General features: G+C 53.6%; 1 protein-coding gene across 2 annotated transcripts in view; it reads right to left on the bottom strand.

Annotated features, from left to right (window-relative positions):
- Nucleotides 1-15,360, bottom strand: part of VIPR1 (vasoactive intestinal peptide receptor 1) — a 31,400-nt gene extending 16,040 nt beyond the window's left edge. For both annotated transcript variants that reach the window (XM_043886670.1, XM_043886671.1), the window contains exons 1-2: nt 15,179-15,360; nt 3,529-3,637 (exon numbers count right to left, since the gene is read on the bottom strand). In XM_043886670.1, the coding sequence (XP_043742605.1) occupies nt 3,529-3,637; nt 15,179-15,256 (187 nt within the window). In that variant the 5' untranslated portion in view covers nt 15,257-15,360. The remainder of the gene's footprint in view (nt 1-3,528; nt 3,638-15,178) is intronic.
- Between the last annotated feature and the right edge of the window lie 4,738 nt (nt 15,361-20,098).

The raw sequence follows: 20,098 nt of genomic DNA, 5'->3' as shown, positions 1-20,098 counted from the left end.
TGGAAAATCACATTACTTATGGCAATGCTGCCCATGAACCTGGGTCAGTGATGCAACCAGCGTATATATCAATCTAAATTTAAAGCTCTCATATTCCCAGAATTTATATTTATAGGTACAACCTTTAGACTCTGTCTTCTTATCTTTTGGTGTGATTGCGCTGGAATGTGTACACAGTATTTTATTATGCATGTCTTTATTCTATTTTTGTTTTACGTCATAATTAGGACATCATTAAAAAAAAGGTGCATGTCCTAAGTTTCATTTTAGAATAGTAAAGGAGGCGTTAGGAAATATTTGTTATAAAAAGTAGCTATTGGGTATGATAGGGTGATGAATATACTAGGGTTTATCTAGTTCTTGAGGAGTCTTCATAAAACTCATAAGACAACACCAAATTACCATATGGACTGTAGCCCACTAGGCTCCTCTATCCATGGGATTCTCCAGACAAGAATACTGGAGTGGATAGCCCTTCCCTTCTCCATGGGATCTTCCCAACTCAGGGATCAAATGCCAGGGCTCCTGCATTGCAGGTGTATTATTTACTGACTGAGCCACCAGAGAAGCCCACCATAAAACAACACAAATGCCTCCAATCCAATAAAATTGTGAACTGTGACAGGGGCTGGTTATTAGGGAGTGAATTCGGATAAAACCCTGTATCACGGGCTGTGTTTTCCACTGTGCATCTGTTCACCTTGCCTGGTGAAGCCTGCACAGTGGGGCTTCTAGGGGTTCACTTGAATAGGCAGATGCCAATGCTGTGGTCTTGCCTGTTCAGGGTCTGGGTGCCCCTGAGGAACAAGGACTCCTCTGGATGCCCTCCCCCGAGGGAGGTTTAATTGTCTCTTTGCAACACTGCCAGTCCCATAGATTTACTCATGAAACCCAACCCCTGAGCCAAAGTCAACGCCAGCTGGGCCAAACCCAGCCCATCCCAGGTCCGAAGGTTCACGAGTTCCCAAGAACGGGGCCTGGGAAGAGGAGGCAGAAGGACATCCCCACTCGGGGAAGAGCCTTGAGCCTCTGAATACAAAGGTGGGCCAGCAGTGGGGAGGGTAGGGGTACCTTCTGGGGCTGCGGGAGCCAGGGGGCACCTGCAGCTGAAGGCTGAGAACACCTGGATCTCCGAGGCCTGGTCAGAGAGCACAGGCTCCCTGCAATGGGGACCCCATCCGCTACTACCCATCCTATCCTGAGTCTTTTGAGGCCTCACTAGGGCTCCCATCTCTCTTCCATCCCTGTGCCCACATCTCTGGAGGCCATGTAGCTGCCAGTCAAATCTTGCTAGATCCTGTTAATGGTATCATCAGCAAACACTTATGCAGCCTTTATATGTGGGAGACATTGTTCTACCCTCTTTACGCTAAGAACTTATTTAACCCTCCCAATTTACTGTCAAGCAACTGAGGGACAGAGCCATCACACAACTAGCTCCAGGTCTCCGGCAAACTGCTTGCCCTCCACCTGGTCTGAAGGACTCGAGACCCTTTCTCTGGGAATTCTGCCTGGCTGATCTGTGGATAGCCCTAACGATGCTGGGCATACCCTGGCTTGCAGGCCAGCTATTGTGTCTGGGTTCTTGCCAGGCTTCGGGCTCTGTAGATTTCCAGTGGCCACCCAGATCAGGAGTGGATTCAGAACTGGGTGTCCTGAGCTCAACTTCACCGGAAGCGGCAGAGAGAGGAGGAAGCCTGGGCTCTGCGCTCCAGGGGCGGCCATGCTTGGCCTCGAGGAATCTCAGTACCGTCAGCGCTGGGCTGTGAACTGCTGGGGTACAGGCTGGTGGGCGGGGTGGGGCTGGGGGGAGCCAAGGTCGAGGGGCTGCCACCTGGTCAGGGAGGCTTCCTGCAGGAGAGAGCAGGGTCGGGAAGCTGAGAGGGGGGGACAGCCAAGAAAATGCGGGGCATCTGGAGCGCCTGTGGTTGTGAGCTGGGCCCGGGAGTATTCTCTGTGTGTCTGCCCCCGGGAGGCCACACAGGTCCCACCGCACAGGTCACCAGGCCCACAGAGACCCAGGGCCCAGGCTGGCTATGTGTGCCCACAGTGGGGCTGCAACCTCAACGGAAAAGAAAGCTCAGCCTGGGTGCGGGATGGCGAGGCAGGGTGGGGACCTCTGCTGTGTCATTTTATAGATGTGTGTGCACAGACACACACACTGACAAGCATTCCCTGGCACACAGAATCACAGACACACATGTAAACATGCATACAGGTACGCTTACTTGAACATGGAAGAACCAGACATAAGCAAACACAGGCACAGAGAGACACACACAACTCACGGACACACATGTATAGACACGACTGAGCATACCACAGACATTCACACACACACACACACCACAGGGCAGACATATCCAGGCAGGTCCAGGCTTACACAGACATATGCCTCCAACATGCAAAGACACTCAGAGTCAGACACAGAGCTATAGGCTCCAGAGGCACAGAGGCAGCCCTAGACAGACGTGGGCCAGGTGTGTACAGTCAGATGTGCACGAACACGCACAGAGTCCTGCGCAAGACCATGGGCAGACTCACCGCCCACAGACCCTTCATGGCCTCCTCTGCATCTCAGACCGACTGCCTGGTGACAGAGTGTTGGCTTCCTACAGGCACCCTGTGCCAGCAATGACCTCATTGGGATCACAAGGGTGGCCTGCCCTCGGGGCCTGGGAGGTGCTCTAGTGGGGCCTAGAGTCCGGTGTCTGGGCGTCTCCGGGCTGCCCATGATCCCGGATCTCACTGTTGAGACTTTCCAAGGCTGTGTGCAGCCTGGTCTTGACTTCCTGCCCCAGAGGCAGGGGTGGGGGGTGCGGCGTACAAACTGTAGGCAGGTCTGGCTAACCCTCCCCCGGGCCATAGTTTCAGGGCCTTGGGAGACAGAGGGCCATCCTTCCTTGAGAGCTGGGAGAGGTAAAGGCCATCTGTGACGCTGCACACTCAGAGCTGCAGGAGGTGGGAATCAGAGCTCAGAAGGAGGGACTTAGGCTGGGGTTCATGACTGTCAGCCTCAGTGAGATGGGGGGACAGGGAAGCCAGGAAGAACAGATGCTCCCTGCTCTTGAGCCAGACTGCTATGTAGCTGTAACCCTGGCTTCAGGGAGGTGACCTCTGGGAGAGAGACCCGGAGCTGGCCCAGGCACCCCACTGCTTCAGCCCTCCCCCCCACCTCAGAGAGGCGTGAATTGTACACCCACTCCCCACCCACCACAGGCAGTCGGCCTTGGCACCTTCTGACTTCCCAGACTCTCTGCTTCTCCACATCCTGCCTGCCCTTCTGAGTCTGGCTCCAGCAACAGCTTTTAAAGGAAGCCCTCTATTTCCTTCCATTCTCACCCCACGGTTGCTGAGCCAAACGTGGGGAGCACAAGACTGGGGAGTGAAGACCAGAGGGTGATATCATGTGATCCGATGGCCCTGTAGCTAGGCAGCCTCGATCTGAGGGTGCAGCAGGGCTCACGGTGAGAGGGAGGTGGGCTACGTGGAGGGGGGAGGGTTCTTTCTTGCCATCAGGGGCCTCACCTGCTGTTTCATTCTCCAGCTGCGCCTCCTCCAGGCACTGCTCATGCTGTACTGCGATCATCCGCAGATAGTCACACTCTTCCTGCTGCAGCCCCGCTGCCCCGCCGCCCTGGGGGAGCGAGACAGGGAGGGGGACCCGTCAGCCTCATTCATCCACAGCCTACCTGTCCGTCCGGGGGCTCCAGGAGCATAGGGCTAAGCAAGGCCCAGTAGCCAGACTGACCCAAGTTCCAGACTGAACCCCAGCCCCAGTCTGAACTCGACCTTAGACTGAAGTCTGACCTTGACCCCAAACTCTTATCCAGCGTCCCCCGGAAAGCCCTCTGCTGTGAGGGCCCTGTCACGGCTTCCTGCTGGCTCCAGCAGTACTGTGGCTGTAACAACACTGTCTCTGTGGGTGGCACGACTCTGGACAGAGGTCAGAGGGCCTCTCCTTGGAGCCCAGAGCTGGCCCACAGGATCCTCCAGCTTGGGCTGGGAGCCCTGGGTCCCTGTTTCGGTCTCTGTGGATGAGTGGGGCCCGGCAGGTGCTGCCTTATTCTGAGTTGGACCCTGGCTTCTGGTCCTTGGAGCCTGGGAGGAGTCCAGGAGTCTGACTCCATCTTTCATCCTCTGTCCCCATTCCTGGAGCCTGTGCTTCTTCCCCTGGGTCACCAGGCAGGGAGGGGAATGCTGGTCTTCCTTGACCAGACCCTCCACCCTCCTTCTTAGCTTCTGAATAATTCAAGCTCTGGCAGATCTAGTGAGGACGAGGGAAGTCTCAAGCAGTAAGAGAGGCCCCTCTAGAATGGCTCACAATCCAACCAGGCCTCCTCTTGCAGAGGTCACCGAGAAGCCCATGCTTCCCCCTCCCTCCGCTGTACCCTGGCCAGGGACTAAGGGTAAAGTCAAACTTGTGTGCCAGGGAGATATTGGCATTGGGGCTGACATGTGAGTAGGGATAAGAGCTGCCCAAGAATAGCTGGAAAAAACAGGTCTTGGGAGTCAGGTCTTGCGGAGGAAGGTGTGGTAAAGGCCTCAGTGAAGGATCCACTGGGCTGGTGGCAGTTTCTGCCAGTCTCTTTGGCATTAGGGAAGTGGCTGCCACCCTGCTTCCTCATCTCTGCCCAGGGAGAAGAATGTCACAGTCCCCAACAGGGCTATGGGGAGACTCCCGCAAGATTGCTTCAGAATCAGAGTCTCTTCCAGCTTGTCCCCCTCATCCTGGGACAAGGGCTTGGCCCTCAGTTTCCCTATGAGCCAAGTGGACCTTGGCCCCCTCCCCTGATGACTCTAAGGCTTCTTGTGCAGTAGGGTTTTGGGGAGAGCACAGGTATGTCAGGGGGTTCCCCTTATTTCCTTCTTTTAAGGAGATCCCTGTCTGGCTGCTAGGCATCGAGGGTGTGACTTTAACCATTGCTCTAGACAAGTCAGTCCCACTGTAAGCACGTGCCTCCAAAGAGGGACCACAATCTTAAATCTCATATCTTTTCTTTTAAACAGTTATATGAACAACTGTAGCCTGCTCCATAATAGATCTGTGTTACTTTCCATATGTCAGCTTTTAAATGACTTGTGCTGAGTCGCTCAGTCGTGTCCGACTCTGTGACCCCATGGACTGTAGCCCTCCAGGCTCCTCTGTCCATGAGGATTTTCCAGGCAAAAATACTGGAGTGAGTTGCCATGCCCTCCTCCAAGGGATCTTCCCATCCGAAGGATGAAACTCAGGTCTCCTGCATTGCAAGTGGATTCTTTACCATCTGAGCCACAGAGAAGCCCAAGAATACTGGAGTGGCTAGCCTATCCCTTCTCCAGGGGATCTTTCTGACCCAGGAATTGAGCCGGGGTCTCCTGCATTGCAGGCAGATTCTTTACCAGCTGAGCTACCAGAGAAGTCCTTTAAATGACTTACCAGCTAATAGTTTTACCCTAATTGACTGGTAGAGTTAACAGTCCAAGATGGAACCCATGTTCTCTGTGTGGCTTTCACGCTAATGGCTCATGGGTGAGTGAGGTCTGGGTGCTGGGTCACATGATTCCCCTCTTGCCCCAAAGTGTCGGAGATTCTCATGGTGCTTTGTCTTAAAGGATTTGTTTTGGTTCATCCTGCTGGGGCATGGGAACAAGGGTGGCCAGAGGGATCCCGGAGGTGGCCTCTGGAAGAGGAATCCAGGGATCGGCCACCCCAGCTTGTGTCCCACCATTGGTCTCTCTTGCTTTGTTGGAGCACACTTCTCTCAAGGGTACCTTCCCAGCTTGCTGTCCTCAGTTACAGAGTGTGTTCTGCCTTCTGGTGCTTCCCCAGCCTTGCCTGCCTCTTCTGCCCATTTTCAGCTGCCATCACCCCCTCAACCAATTTTAGTTAAACCCAATGGCTCAGCAAGTAAAGAATCTGCCTGCAAAGCAGGAGATGCAGGAGACGCGGGTTCAATTCCAGGGTTGGGAAGATCCCCTGGAGAAGGGCATGGCAACCCACTCCAGTATTCTTGCCAGGAAAATCTCATGGACAGAGGAGCCTGGCAGGCTAAGGTCCATGGGGTCGCAAAGTCGGACATAACTGAAGTGAATGAGCATGCACTCCTCACTGTGAAAGCAGGATGGATAGTAAGTAGTAGATATCAGAGTCACTGCCTTCTATCGTTCTTTACAATTCTTCCAGTGCCACGTCCTCTTTCTGTCTGGGAAATCATGCCCTTCCCCACTCCTAGTCCATGGGTTCTGATGAACTCTCTCTCAGGGGATCAACATGTAGCCAGACTTAAACCAGTTAAGAGTGTTCCTGGCCATAGTGACTGGCACATGGTCCAGTTCACACTCCTCAGAGCCAGGAAGCTCATTCCTGGGACCTCGGATTAAGCAATTAGGCAAGTGGATTTTTTCTTGCTTACTGGACTGGAAACCTCAGAGGATGCAGGGGCTAGAACTATGGCTACCACCTTGTTACCAAGTAGAACCCAGTGATGAAAGCTGCATATTAAAGGCAGGAAAAAGAGATGGAGAAAAATGGGATCCTCTTGACATTATCTGAGCCCTTGAATGCAGCCATGCCTGAAACCAACCCTGCTTCCAGCAACACAAATACCTTTCTGTATGGCTGAAGCCAGTTGAGTTTTCTGTCCCTGTAACCAAGAGTCCAGACTTGTGCTCTGAGACTAGGACAAAGGATGTTCGTATTTGCTGAGCCTTCTTTTTTAAAAAAAAAATATTTATTTACTTGGTTGCACTGGGTCTTAGTTGTGGCACGCAGGATCTTTAGTTGCAGCATGTGAACTCTTAGTTGTGGCATGTGGGATCTAGTTCCCTGAGCAGGGATCAAACCCAGGCCCCCTCCATTGGGAATGGAGTCTTAACCACTGGACCACTAGGGAAGTCCCTGCTGAGCCCTCACAAGCCTGGGCTATGGCCCTGCTGTTTGCCAGGACACATTTGTTTTCCAATCACTGAGGGCATCCCAGGGCTCCTGGCAGTTTCTGCTTGCTACTCTCTGAGGGTGAAGACTGCAGGGTTAACTTCTCTAGGCAACTCTGCTCGCCCAGAAGCACAGTAACAGAGTCTGTACTGACAGGCACTATGTAGAAGCAGGGACGGAGCCCTTAGGGTCACCTGGGATATCTCTGAATAAGTGGAGGTGGTCTAGAAGGGGAGTCCTGCTTTCACCACGACTAAGTATTGGGCCCCATCTGCAGAATGGTTGAGGAAATAGAGACCCAAAGAGGGACCAGAGGTCAGTCAGCAATGCACATTTCCCAAAGGACCTAAGTCTCTGGCCACTGGTCTGGACAGCATCAATCCCTCTATGTGGCCTTGCCTCGGGCCATCTGGTCAACCATTGCCCTTTGGAGGACAGGGCCAGGGCAGCTCCCTCTAGCTTTATCACTGAGGAATTCAGGCAGACTTTGAACTTCCTCTTCTATATACTTCCCTATTCTAAACATCCTCATTATCCCCCTGAACTCCAGACACACAAAATTAGAAAATTCCCAGCCAGATACAGCCAAGTCTACTGGCCCCAGGGAAGGGATATAGCTGGTGTGTGGGATTCACAGAGAATCAGCAGTAGTGGTGGGCCTTTGAGGTTGTGTAAGAGTCTGATAATTAGAGGTGGAGTAAGGACATTCCAGAAAGTAGGAACAGTGTGTGCAGAAGCACAGAGGCAAGAAAATGCCTAACACAGTCAAGTCTGCAAGAAGTCTGATGTGGCTTCAGTAAGGGGTGCTGGAAGCATCAGGAAACAAGTTTGGAGATGTGGACAGGGGCCGGGCCTCATCAGTCCCTGCCTGGACTAGTGCAGAAGCTTTCAGCCCCACCACCTGCAACCTGAGGGATCTTTGTAAACTGTGTCCTCATTCTCATTCTCCTGCATCAAATCTCTGATGGTCCTAGGAGTAAAAGCCCATACATCAAAATGGCATTCCAACCCTTCCAAACCCTACCACTGCCTACATCTCTTAACTTGTCTCCTGACACTTCATGGGGAGAGGAGAAAGTGGGGCTCAAAGTCAGTCCTACCTTGTTGTTTAGTTGTTCAGTCGTGTCTGACTCTTTTGCGACCCCATGGACTATAGCCCCCCAGGCTCCTCTGTCCATGGAATTCTCTAAGAATACTGGAGTGAGTTGCCATTTCCTTCTCCAGGGGATCTTCCTAGATTAGGAATCGAACCTGTATCTCCTGCTTGGAAGGTGGATTCTTTACCAGTGAACAACCTGGGAAGCCCTCACTTTGCAGTTGGGTTAAGATGAGAGTTTCAGGCCAGTCCAGTTCCCCAATACCTTCTCTGTGACAGGCATTCCTGAGCCCAGAAGAAGGGACTCAGGCAAGAATGAAGAAGTCCCTAGCATCCCTTCAGTTCTGATCCTGTGTCTCCTGCCATTTTGTTGGCTGCATGTGGGAGGTAACTGCCTGGGATTTGGAGTATAGTCCTGAGTGTCTAGCTGGGGGTCTGGATTAGCCATGTCTTATTAATTCCACCTGCTCAGGATGCCCCTTCCTGTCTATTCCCACTGTGAGGGGCTTGGGACAGAGCCTTGCTTTCTCCTCCCAATGGGGGCCCCCTGAGATCTGGGGTAAAGGCTGAGGTGGTAGGGCAAAGGGTGAAGATACTGGGAGTTCTAGCTGTTAGGTGCTGGGGGCTCAGCAAGACAGGGGTGAGCCCACCTCAGGTGTTGGGGGCCACACCCAACTCCCCTCAAGGGACGTTTGAGACCACAGCTACTGGCCTGGATGAGAACCTCCTGCTTTACCCAGGGCCAGAGAACTATGGCAGAAGAAGCCAAGGGAGACAGAAGCAGGGTGGTGGGGACACATGGGTCCTTCCGAGGAGCAGCTAGCCTCTGAGAGCATCTAAAATGCAACAGGCTGGAATCGATGAAACAGGAGAAAGAAATTCCTGCCTGTAAGGTACCAAGCCCTGGGGGCCAGCATGGATGCTCTGTGTTTCTGAGATGCTCCTGGGTGCTCATGGATGCTCCTGTTTGTCAAAGGAGGGCTCTCTCTCTCTTTTTTTCCCCCCCTACTTGGGATAGTTGGAAAAAGCTGTGGAAAGGGAGCAGAGAGAGCAGGGGCTCCATTACCATGTTACATCCCACGATTTACTTAAGCCCTTCCCTACCACCACTGAAATAATGGAGCGTCAAAGGGTCATGAGAGGAAACTGAGGACTCAGAGAGAAAGCAGTGTGATCAAAGGTACATAAGACCACAAACCAGCTTCCTGGATGTCCCCTTCATTTTGTTTTTTGTGTTTGAACTGGTGAGGAGTTGCAGATCTTGTAGTCAAGGAAGAAGTGAGGGTGGAGAGGAGAGGGGAGGAGGAGAAAAGAGTCGGGGCGGGCACAGGAAGGTGAGGTAAATCATGGGATCCAGAGGTCACAGAAAAGAGGAGAAATAGGCTCCCGCCTTTTCAGAGGGCACTAAAGGAAGTAGAGATGATTATCTTAGTGGGAAGAGAAACAGGGGAGTCTGCTGGGCTGATGGGAAGGTATAATAGCTTGATCTGGGTGGTGGCTACACAGGTGCATGTGTGAGATAATTCCCTGAGCCATCACTTCTGATGTGTCCATCTCATTAGTTAAAACCTATCTCTGAAGTCCCAGGGCAGCATGTGGCATGCCATAGCCACTTTGGAAGAAGTAGTTACTCTTATAAGATGGCATAGCCTAGTTAAGTCCACGAGTTCTGGAAGCAGACTCTTGGCCACTTCCTGGCTGGGCGAACTTGGGCAAGTCACCTCAGTTCATCTGTAGAAGTGGCAACAATGACAGCACCACCTCCATCAAGGTTGTGTTGAGAGTTACACGTAAAGGACACAGGGGGACTGACAAGGGTTACCAGTTGTTGCCAAAGCCCCAGCCCAGCCCAGCCCCACATGCCCAGACGCCAGCCTAGTTCCAGCATGATAGCCTTGCAGAATCCCAGGCAGCCTTAATGTCCTTCCCACTGACAAGTGGCAGCTGTGTCTACCAGAGGGGAGGTCTCAAGCCTGGTTCTCCTTTGCCCCCTATTGCTGTCTGATTTCTCTTACCCTCCCTGTATTTTCATGTTCTTTGGCCAATAGTCCAAAGCTTCCCGTCTCTGCAAATCCTGGGAAGGCTGGACATTCCTGATGGTCCAGTGCTTAAGACTGTGCTTCCAATGCAAGGGGCAAAGGTTTGACCCCTAGTCAGGAAACTAAGATCCCACATGCCACATTTTTGGTGGCACAGCCAAAAAATAAAAATCCTGGGGAAGGTTGAACTCTAGGGAGTAGGAGGATGGAGTGAGAACTTGTGTTGGGGGGCTGAGGGTAAGAAAAAGAGGGAGACATAGGGACACAAGCTTGGGTCTGGGGCAAGACAGAACTTCCTGCAGTTCAAGGTGATATCAGGATAAGGGCTCTCATTATTAGGAGAATGCAAAGGAGTTCAGCTTGGTGTTAAGCCTGGACCCATTAAAAGGCCCTTCTTGTGAGGTTTACTGAGGGCCATGAAGCCTTTCAGGTGTTTTTGCAGAGGATCACCACGAAGAGGGCCTTTACTACCTTCGTTACCACGAAGTCACTTTGCTAAGCAGGGGCAGTAGGGACTTAGGTTTCAATCCTCTGTCTTTTGAAAGTCATCCTGGGCACCACTGCAGAAAGAACACTGTTTCAAACATGGTGTCTGTGGGTGATGTTGGTGTCTGATCAACCGCAGAAAGCAGGGCATCAGCCCCTGGAGCCCCTTGACATGTCGGCTGGTGACCTCTTCCTCTCCTCTCTTCCTCTCCCCTCACCCCTCTTACCCTCCCCTGGGCAGGAAGAATTTGTTTTCGAGATGGCTGAAGGCACTTCCTGGGAGACACAAACCTTCACATCATGAACCACATGAGAGGGGGTGCAGATAAGATTGAGCCCTGTCTGGTGAAGTCTAACCTGCTGCCCACCCACCTGCTCAAGGCCCCCTGCTCTTCCCCTCACCCACCTGCCAGCTCACTGTACAGTCCCATTATGGCACAGGCAGGACAGTTTCTTGCAGTAAATGCAACACCCCTCCTCCCCTGATAATATCACCACACATCTTATGATGCTTGATTAAATGCTACTGGGGGACATCGGCTATTGAATATCGGCTATTAAGGAATCCCTGTTAATTTTGTTAGGAGTGATGATGGTATACAGGAAAATATCCTTGATTTTAGAGATGCATCTTAAAATAATTTGGTCTATGATGTCTATAATGTATTTTCAAATACTTCAGCCAAAAGAGTAAATGATACAAATATTAATGGTTAACAACTTTCAAATCTAGAAGTTTGGAGTGGACAAACATTGGAAATTCCTGTACTGCTGTTTTGGTGACATCACTCCCGGAAATGGGCATTTCCATGTTCATTATACTACTTGCTCTACATTTTTTTGTATGCTTGAAAATGTTCACAATAAAAGTTTTAAAAAAAACCCATAATGTGGCAGAGAGATTAGATTGTATTTCTTTTTCTTCTGAAATACATCTAAGGCAGGTGAGAGTTTGCACACACTGCACATTTTCCTTGGTACAGTGAGAACAGCTTTGTGTTGGGGAGGTCAGACAGGAAAGGGCAGAGTCTAGGAGGTTGAGAAGATGGGGCAAGGAGGAAGGGATGAGGCTTTGTTTAGTCCCCAGACCCCATTCCTGCATCCATAGCCAGAGGGGCACAGTGAGGAGCCCCTGTAAGTGGCAGACTCCTCAGGCTGGATTGCTATGAGGCTGCCACCATGCAGAAGGCCCCATCATCCAGTCCTCCCTAAGAGGACTTGTCACCTGCCTGGGCCTGGAACCTCATGCCCCGTATCGTCTGGCTACCTGTGAGGACACACCACCCCCTGTGCCCAGGACTCCTCCCTTCCCTGGAAACCCCTGAGCAAGGGGGACAAGAGAGAGCTGAAGAAGGGTCCATAAGGCTCCCAGGCTTGGGATCAAGAGGAAGGAACAATCTGTCTCACAGTTCACACAGCACTTCCATATCCTTCAACTACCACAGAAGTCCTGACTGGAAGGCCAAGCCCTTTTCATAGTCAGCTGTGAGGCTGGGGTGAGATGGGGTGGGATGGGGTGGGGTGGGGAAGACTTGGCTCCAGCCAAGGTGGAGCTGGCCTCTCTTCCCATTTCCCCTGCATGTTGGGCCAAGGGTTCTCACCCTCCTTTTTGTGATGAGGAAACAGAGGCCCTTCCACAGAGAGGAAACATGTTCTCCAGGTCAACTGGCCATGGCCATGGAGTGCGCTGAGGACACAGCTCAGGCTACTCATCATGGAAGCTCTAGAAATGTCAGGAAAGGTGGATGTCAGGGCAGCATGGGAAGGTGGAAACCTCGGGGGGAGCTTGATCTTCCAGCACAGCCCCACCCACCCCTGGGAGCCTTGGGCAGGCCTAACTGACACGGTCACTTGACTTAAGAGGGAGACTTGACCCCTCTGTAGCCGTGTTTCCTAAACACCACAGGTGGCTGGCTAGGGGCCGGGACTGCTGGGTAGCCATGGAAGCTCCTGGAGCCGCTGGAAGCAGATGGCTGGGGCAGGATGCCTACGGCAAGGTGAAGCTTTCAGGAGATGGCCAGTGAGCCTCAGAGAGAAGTCGGAGGAGCCAGGCCTCTCTGAATCCCTGGGCCAACCCAGCCTCTGGGTGGCAGGGTAGGGGGGAGCTGAGGGGTTCCTCCTCCTTCTGGGGAAAGGCCCATTGGTCCTGCCAACAGAGGCTGTCTCATAGTCTCAGGTGGAAGACTGGATCATTTTGCCAAACTCTTTAGGAAACTGCCCTGTCTCCTCCAGGCAGCTTTCCCTGACTGCTCCTCTGAGCGACCATTGCCCCAGTTCTGGAAGGCTGCACCCCACATCTGGCTGGGCTAGTTCTCCTGGGTCACTGGCTCTGCTCTCTGCTACCAGCTGAGAATCTTCCCAGGGCAGGGCATGGATCTGCCCCTTCTCTATGACACCTCCTGTCTCTGCCCTTGGGCTTGGCACTGGCCTGAGCAGTTCTGCTACCAATGAGGAGCTCCTGTGCCTACTCTCCAGCGGGTAGGGGCAGTGGAAAGCTTGAAGGGTGGCCTTGGGGAAGACTTCCTCTTCTGAGACACTGGAGATTTTCTTTCCTTTTTTTGCTTCCCTGTTCAGAAATTTCCTCTTCCCAGGCTGAGGTCAGGGCTCCATAAACAGGAGTGAAACGGCCTTGGGTCTTCAAACTGAACTTTGCAGCTGCCATTTTATGACTCTGATAACACACTACCCTGCTTCCCTGAGTCAGGCTGAAGCAGGATTGCCTGGTATCTATTTAGCGTGGGAGCAAGGGGTGGCTTGTGTGGAGAAGGGAGAAGTAGAGAGGAAGGTAGGGGCCCCTCATTCCATCCTGCCCTCACCGACTCCTGGGTGAGTCCCTTCGCCTCCCTCTGCGGGCCCAGCCCTGCACGGGGCTGTAAGGGACATGGGAGGGTGAGAGACCTTAGGCCTTGATCCCATGGGATGGTCAAAAGGGCCCAGGCTAGGGTTGAAGAGTGAGGTCAGAGTGGGAAGGACACAGTGGGTTAGAACAATCAGGGTAGGCTGTCTGGAGGAGGAGCTGGAGTTGGGAACTAACCAAATAAGATGGGGAAAGAAAGGGGAGAGTAGGCATGGCAACAGCCAGGCTTGAACTGTCTCAGGAGGTGGGGGGCAGATGTTGCTGGAGAGGGGACCCCACTAAAACCAGTCTGCCCCGAGGCTGAGAAGCCTCCAGCAATGGGAAAATGTGGTGCCAGTGGTGGTCCCAAGATTCCTGGCTCACCCGTGGAAAATTTGAGTGGTCAGAGCTCAGGGATGGGAGAGCCAGAGGGTTGCTGGTGAGGCCTGGAAGCTCTGTGACCCTGAGAGGCTGTAAGTGTTGCCAGAGTATGCCTTCAGGGCCAGAACTTGGTGAGGCTTTGAGAGCTCAGGAGGTGGGTCTCACCACAGCTATCACTGAGAGAAGAATTTTATGCCAATCGTCATAAGGTCTGCTTCCAGGACAAGCAATGAGCATCCCAGCCCAAGTGTGCAGCACATTAGCGAGATGGAAACAGAGATTCCTGCCCTGGTGGAGGTGATGGTCAGGGAGATACTCAAGGGACAGAAGAGACTATAGATGACCCATATACTCCATCCATCCACCAGCCAACCTGGAGCTGGTGCCAGACCTGGAACCCACAGGTTTTAGGCCCTGCCCAAGCAGCAACCACAGATTCCTCAAGTTCCAGGGGAGGGATAGAAAGAAATCAGCTTCAGTCCAGGTCTGATGGGTGGGGGACAGGTGTGGCTCTGATATCTTTGGGCCTCACTTTGCCCATCTGTAAAATGGGCTTGGGTAGTCTTCAGGTCTTCCCTGATCTCACAGGAAGATGACCCATGCATCTTCTGCCTCAGTCAGAATCTGCCCTGCACCCAGGTGAGTGCCTCCCCCCTCCACTAGCAACACACATGGGCACACCCACACATGGGACACATGGGTACCAGGGGCACACACACATACCCATGTGGAGATGAAGCAGAAATGCAAGGAAGAGGGTGGCCACTGCTTCTGGGTTGTTTGCTCCCTTCCCATGCACATGTCTGGCCTTCTCCAATAAACCACCCCAAATCCTCATCGCCCACCACCTTCCACCTTGGGCTCTGTATCTTTCAACTTTGCTCAGTGGGAGGGCACAGGAAGGGTCTGCCTGCCAGTCACCTGATCCCCAAAGCCCCTTTTCCAGGGGCTCAGAGCTTGGTCTGCTGCTGAATGTCACTCCTACAAGTAACTTAATGTCTCCACAGACACCTCCCGGCGGGCACAGCACACAACGACGACCCTCACAGCCTCCCCCTAACCTACTGCCTACCAGACCTTCCATTTCAGTGGCCCGCAGTCCCCGACCCTCCATTCACGGACTTCGCCAACCCACAGCCATTACACGCAAGGCCAGTTTGGAGCCAGCTCTTTCCCGCCGGCCCTCTACGAGTGTCCCAGATTCTGACGCAGAACGGGCTCCAGGCTGCGCGGGAAGGGACTAGGCGCCAGGGAGACCCTACCCCGCCCTAGGGTCTAGACCCGGTCTCAGGCGCAGCGAAGACGAGACCGCGTGCTCCGCGCCCCTTACCCCCTCCACACAGACGTGAGCACAAGGCCGGGCTCCCGTCACCCCTGCTCCACCCCCAGGTGCCGGGACTCGGGGCTGCCCGGCGGACACTCACTGCGGGGCCGAAGACGCAGACGAGGGCGCCGGTCAGCACGCAGAACCAGCGGGCGGGCGGCGGGCTTGTCGGGCGCATGGTCCGCCCCGAGCCGGCGGCGGGCGGCCCCGCGCCGGTAACTGGCAGGCGGGCGGCGCACCACGCGGCCGACGGCGGGGAGCCTGACAGAGTGGCGCTGTCTAGGTGGCCGGGGCGCTATGAGGCGCTGCTCCGGGCGGGGGCGGGGGCGGGGGCGGGCCCTGGGGGCTCGTCTGACGGGCGGCGGGTCTAGCCAATGGGCTCGGCAGAGGCGGGGCGGCCGCGCAGGTGTGGGGCGGGGCCGGGGGCTCCCCGGCTAGTAGGGAGTCTGCGCGCTCCCCTCGCCAGTCTCACACTTCAGTCCTCAACCGCGAGGTGTGGGTAGACCTTCGTCCCTTGGGACCGCATCCCCGGGAATCCCAAGAGCCCAACCTGCCCTTCTTCTTGTGCTTGGCTCACGACGTTTCCAAGAGCCTGACTCCGATCTCCCACTCCCGCAAGCCCCTTGAGCCCCACCCCAGGGCGCCCTGCTCTTTCACCTTCAGAGTCACCTGCTCTAGGAGGCCTCCCAATCTCCCCATTTTTCACTTCTGCACCTCGGAGGGTAGGTGCAGGCGGGCCGGACTACAAGACAAAACGTGACTTCTGATCCCCCAGGCTGAAGGCCGAGACTTGCTTAAGGTCCCGGGCTGCAAGTGCCCCACATAAGTGGAGCTCACTGTTTGATCCATTTTCAATCGCCCCAACTCATCCCTCGCGCGGGAGAGGCCACACGAAGGGAAGTTAGGGCGCGAGTGAGGCCCGATTCTTTGATCCGTGGTGCCTTCCTCGAGCCCTGGCGACCTAGCAGGGCGCGCTCGATACCGGCTGTGCTCTCGGATCACTCATGACCTAGTCGAGGGTCGTGCTTCAGGAAGGATGATATGTCCGCGCCCTCGCGCGTCTCGGCCGGAGCACCTCCGAAAGAAGGCAGAACCTAAGTTCTAGCGCCATCGCGCGGAGAGGGAAGGTTTGTTTCCCAGAGCGCTAGTCCAGAACCTGCGCATCGGACCTGAAACAACCGGAGTCCTCCTCCTCCCGCCTTCCGTATGTTACAGCTTGGGAAACCGAGGTACAGAGAAACCCCCGGACCTGGGCCGCCTGCCTCTGATGCCTCGCTTCCAAAATTCTGCGGCTGACATCGGACCATCCAGTCTCCACCGTGCATCCTCAGGGCTTGGTTTATTCTTCCTTAGAATGAGGCGCAGGTTCATTAACGCCCTGAGAGGTCTTCTTGTAGCGCCCTGAAAGGTCTCCTTCTTGTGGACCAAATTCAGGTGGCTGCCTTGCCCTCTTTCCAAGGGTTCTAGAAGGTGCGATCGAGGCTGGAGCTGGCGGTGGTGGCAGTGGGGTAGGGTGGCTAGTGAGTGACTGTGATAGGGAGTTGAGGGAGGGCGGTGTTCTCTGGAGAGGCGGAGAGGGCTGCGCATCCCTGGCCGCCTGCGAGATATGCGGCAGTTTGAAGGAGGTGCTATTCCAGGCGCTGGGTGACCCGCAGGTGCGACGGAGTTCCCTGCGGACCCACTGGAGTTTTCCTCCCTACAGAGCGGGGAACTCTGGCCACTGATGGAGCAGGATGGAGTTATAGAGAGACAAGGGAAAGCCAGGAAAGGATGAGCGTCCAGCCCCTCCTCGATTTCAGCTTAATTGGATGCTAGCATTTGCTTTCGCTCTCCCTCCCTCCCTTTCTTTCTTCCCTTCCATGTCTACTCATCTTCTACTCTTTCTCCTCCCTCTCTCTCTACACTTTTTCCCTCCCATCCTCCCTTCCTCTCACATTCATTAATAGTTTGCTATGTGCCAGACTCTGTTCTCTGCACCAGGGCACAGAGATGGATAAGTCAGCAGCATCTCTTGCCTGGGAAGGACCTGGGGAACTATTGTACTCCCCCCTAGATTTCCAGCTCCTTCCAGTGGAAATATACACAGTTATATTTAATATAACTATTAAATATAAACTATTACAAATATATAAACTAATATAAAATATATAAAATACAAACTATTAAACTATGGAAATATAATCAGTTAGCCAGGACAGAAGCACTTCCCCAGACTAGAGAACTGTGGAGATGCATTTGCCCTGTCCATTCTGGGGCTTGGACTCAATTCCTCCTGGGAGGAAGTGTTTGAAGAATGAGTCACCAACCATCTCCTCAGCCATTCTCACTTCTGGAGGCCAGATTAGGCTCAGGAGTCAGAGGTCATTGCCTCCCCCTGTGCCCAGCCAGTGCCCCCACTCAAGCCTCAGTTCTCTAGCAGGGCAGTGGAATTTTGTCCTCATTCTGGAGTGTCACCTCTGCTGGCACAGTGCCCCAGGAGTCCTAGATGGGAATGGCAAATCCATGAGCTTTGGATCTCATAAACCCTTTCCCATTCTACACACACACATACACCCCCCCACCTGATTACCTGCTGAATAATGCTGATGAAGTCCCACAATTAAGGCATGTCCTTTGGCCTGCTGAAGTTCTGCTCTCTCTGAGGACAGATAGCTTGGGTATTTGAGAGTGCATTTGAGGGGGTTGAGGACTGGGGAATATGAGGGAGTCAGCCAGACCCCACTTGGGGCTTCCCTGGTGGCTCAGTGGTAAAGAATCCACCTGCAATGCAGGAGACATGTGCAGGAGACGCGGATTTGATTCCTGGGTTGGGAAGATCCTCAGGAGAAGGAAATGGCAAGCCATTCCAGTATTCTTGCCTGGAAAATCCCATGGACAGGGGAGCCTGGTGGGCTACAGTCCATGGGGTGGCAGAAGAGTCAAATGTGACTTAGCAACTAAACAACAACAACAACAACAAACAAAGACCCCGCTTAGCCGAGTGACTCTTGGTGAGGCCCAGAATGGGGGCAGAAGGGGGAGGGGGGAAACGGAAGTGAAAGTGAAGTCATTCAGACTTGTCTGACTCTTTGCGACCCTGTGGACTGTAGCCTACCTCACTCCTCTGTCCATGGGATTTTCCAGGCAACAGTACTAGAGTAGGTTGCCATTTCCTTTTCCAGAGGATCTTCCCAACTCAGGGATTGAACCCAGGTCTCCCACATTGTAGCCACATGCTTTACCATCAGAGCCACCAGGGAAATCCTGGGAAAATGGAGGAGGGGTGGAAATCTGACGGCTCCCAGCTGGGAGTGGCTGCTCTCCTCTCTCCTGGAGGGTGTCCACACAACACCCCCTCCTTAGCCGGAGGGCAATGTGGGCAGGCTGGTGGCAATAAGAGTGACTGGCAGGGCCCCTGGATGCCCTTGCAGTCCTCAGACTCCCAGGAAGGAAGCGGGAGACTAAGGAATAATAGTTTCCGTGCAGATTCTTTACAATGAAAATTACTTCTTTGTTCTTTCAGAATTGTTCTCCTGGGAGACCCACCCTTCCTTACCTAGCAAAAGGCACAAAACAACTTCAGAAGTGAAAGAAGGCGCAGGAAAGGGAAAGTAGCAAAAACAAACAAAAACCTGAAAAATTCAACCACGAGTCAGTTTGACCTTGTTTTGCTCAGTTGTTCCTGCATGTCCAGTTCTATGTCCTGAGGCACTGAGAGGTCTCCCAGGGGCCTACTCCTGGGGAGTCCTTGGGATCTGATGAAACCATCCTTTCACCTGCCTAATGGTCTGGGGAAGCTTCTTGGGTTGGGGAGGGATATCAGAAACTGGAGGTGTGTGGAGGTGGGGAGCAGGGAGACAGACTACTTGAGGGTGTGGGAAGCAGAGACTTGAATCTCCACTTCCCATCCCCCACCCTGTCTGAAGCCCGAGTGCCTCTGGAGTTGGCCTTTGCCAGGATTGGGAAGAGGGCTGCAGCCACCTCCTGCCCTTTGCTCCCTCCTGTCCTCTTGAATGGATTTCTCCAGGAGTATTCTGTTCTGAGGTTTCTCCTCCTGGATCCCTGGAACCAGTCTCCAGTCTCTGGCCCAAGCCCCACCTTCCTTCTGGATGCAGGAATCCGAGGGGTGCAGAGGTGTAGGGGGAAAGAGAGAGAGTCACTTGCCTTTCCCCGTGATGACAGGCGAGGCAGGAAAGAATCTGCAGTTACTCATTTGGAGCCTGCCTGGCTGCCTGGCTGCCTGCCGCATCCTAGCAGCGGGTGCCACTCTTGCCTCCCCCAGTCTTCTCCCACCTCCTGGAGTCGAGTCGTGCATGCACTACTTGAAGGCTCCCTGTTCAGGCACTCACAGCACAGTCTGGCCTTCATGGTAGGAACCACGAACTGGCCTGGGGAGTCACTGCTCAGGATGCCCCTTCCAGAACTGTCAACATTGTTGGGTGGATGCAAGCAAGCTTTGCCCTTTCTGAGTTTCTGAGTTGAAGACACCTCCATCCAGAGGGGCTGCCCACCACTTCCCCAGCAGATGCTTATTAACTCCAAGCTGTGCTTTGGTGGAAGGCAGGAGAGGCCCGTTGCTTAAAGAAGCAATAATCCCTTCATCTTGTCTGTAACAGCTTGCAGGGAATAGCATTCCTTCATCCCTCTTGTATCACCACCTCCACTGACTTGGCCCTGTGATAAGTACTGGGGATGTCACAGTGACTTAAGACACTGGCGACCCCTCTAGGGCAACCTAGCACTGCTTGAGTGGGGGACTGGAGGGACGTTCTCATGATGCTGCAGCTGCACTAGGAAAATAAACAAAGTTCATAGAGTACAGATGATGGAGAGAGAATTGTTCTGACTTGCGAGATCGCGAAATGAAAAAGACCAGGGATGGCTTCCGAAATGGACTACACCATCTTGTGATACTGGAGGCTAGGGTTTAGAGCTCAGGAATGGGTGGGGGCCGAGAGAAGGTGATGTTGCCAACTCTAGGTGTATGAGTTCAGGCCCTCCAGTGGTCAGATGCTGGATGGAGTTAGGATTATTGGATGTG

The sequence above is a fragment of the Cervus elaphus genome, chromosome 24 (assembly GCF_910594005.1).
Source record: "Cervus elaphus chromosome 24, mCerEla1.1, whole genome shotgun sequence".
Lineage (NCBI taxonomy): Eukaryota > Metazoa > Chordata > Mammalia > Artiodactyla > Cervidae > Cervus > Cervus elaphus.
The sequence above is the reverse complement of the archived record's forward strand: the minus strand, read 5'-3'. Positions and strand labels throughout refer to the sequence as shown.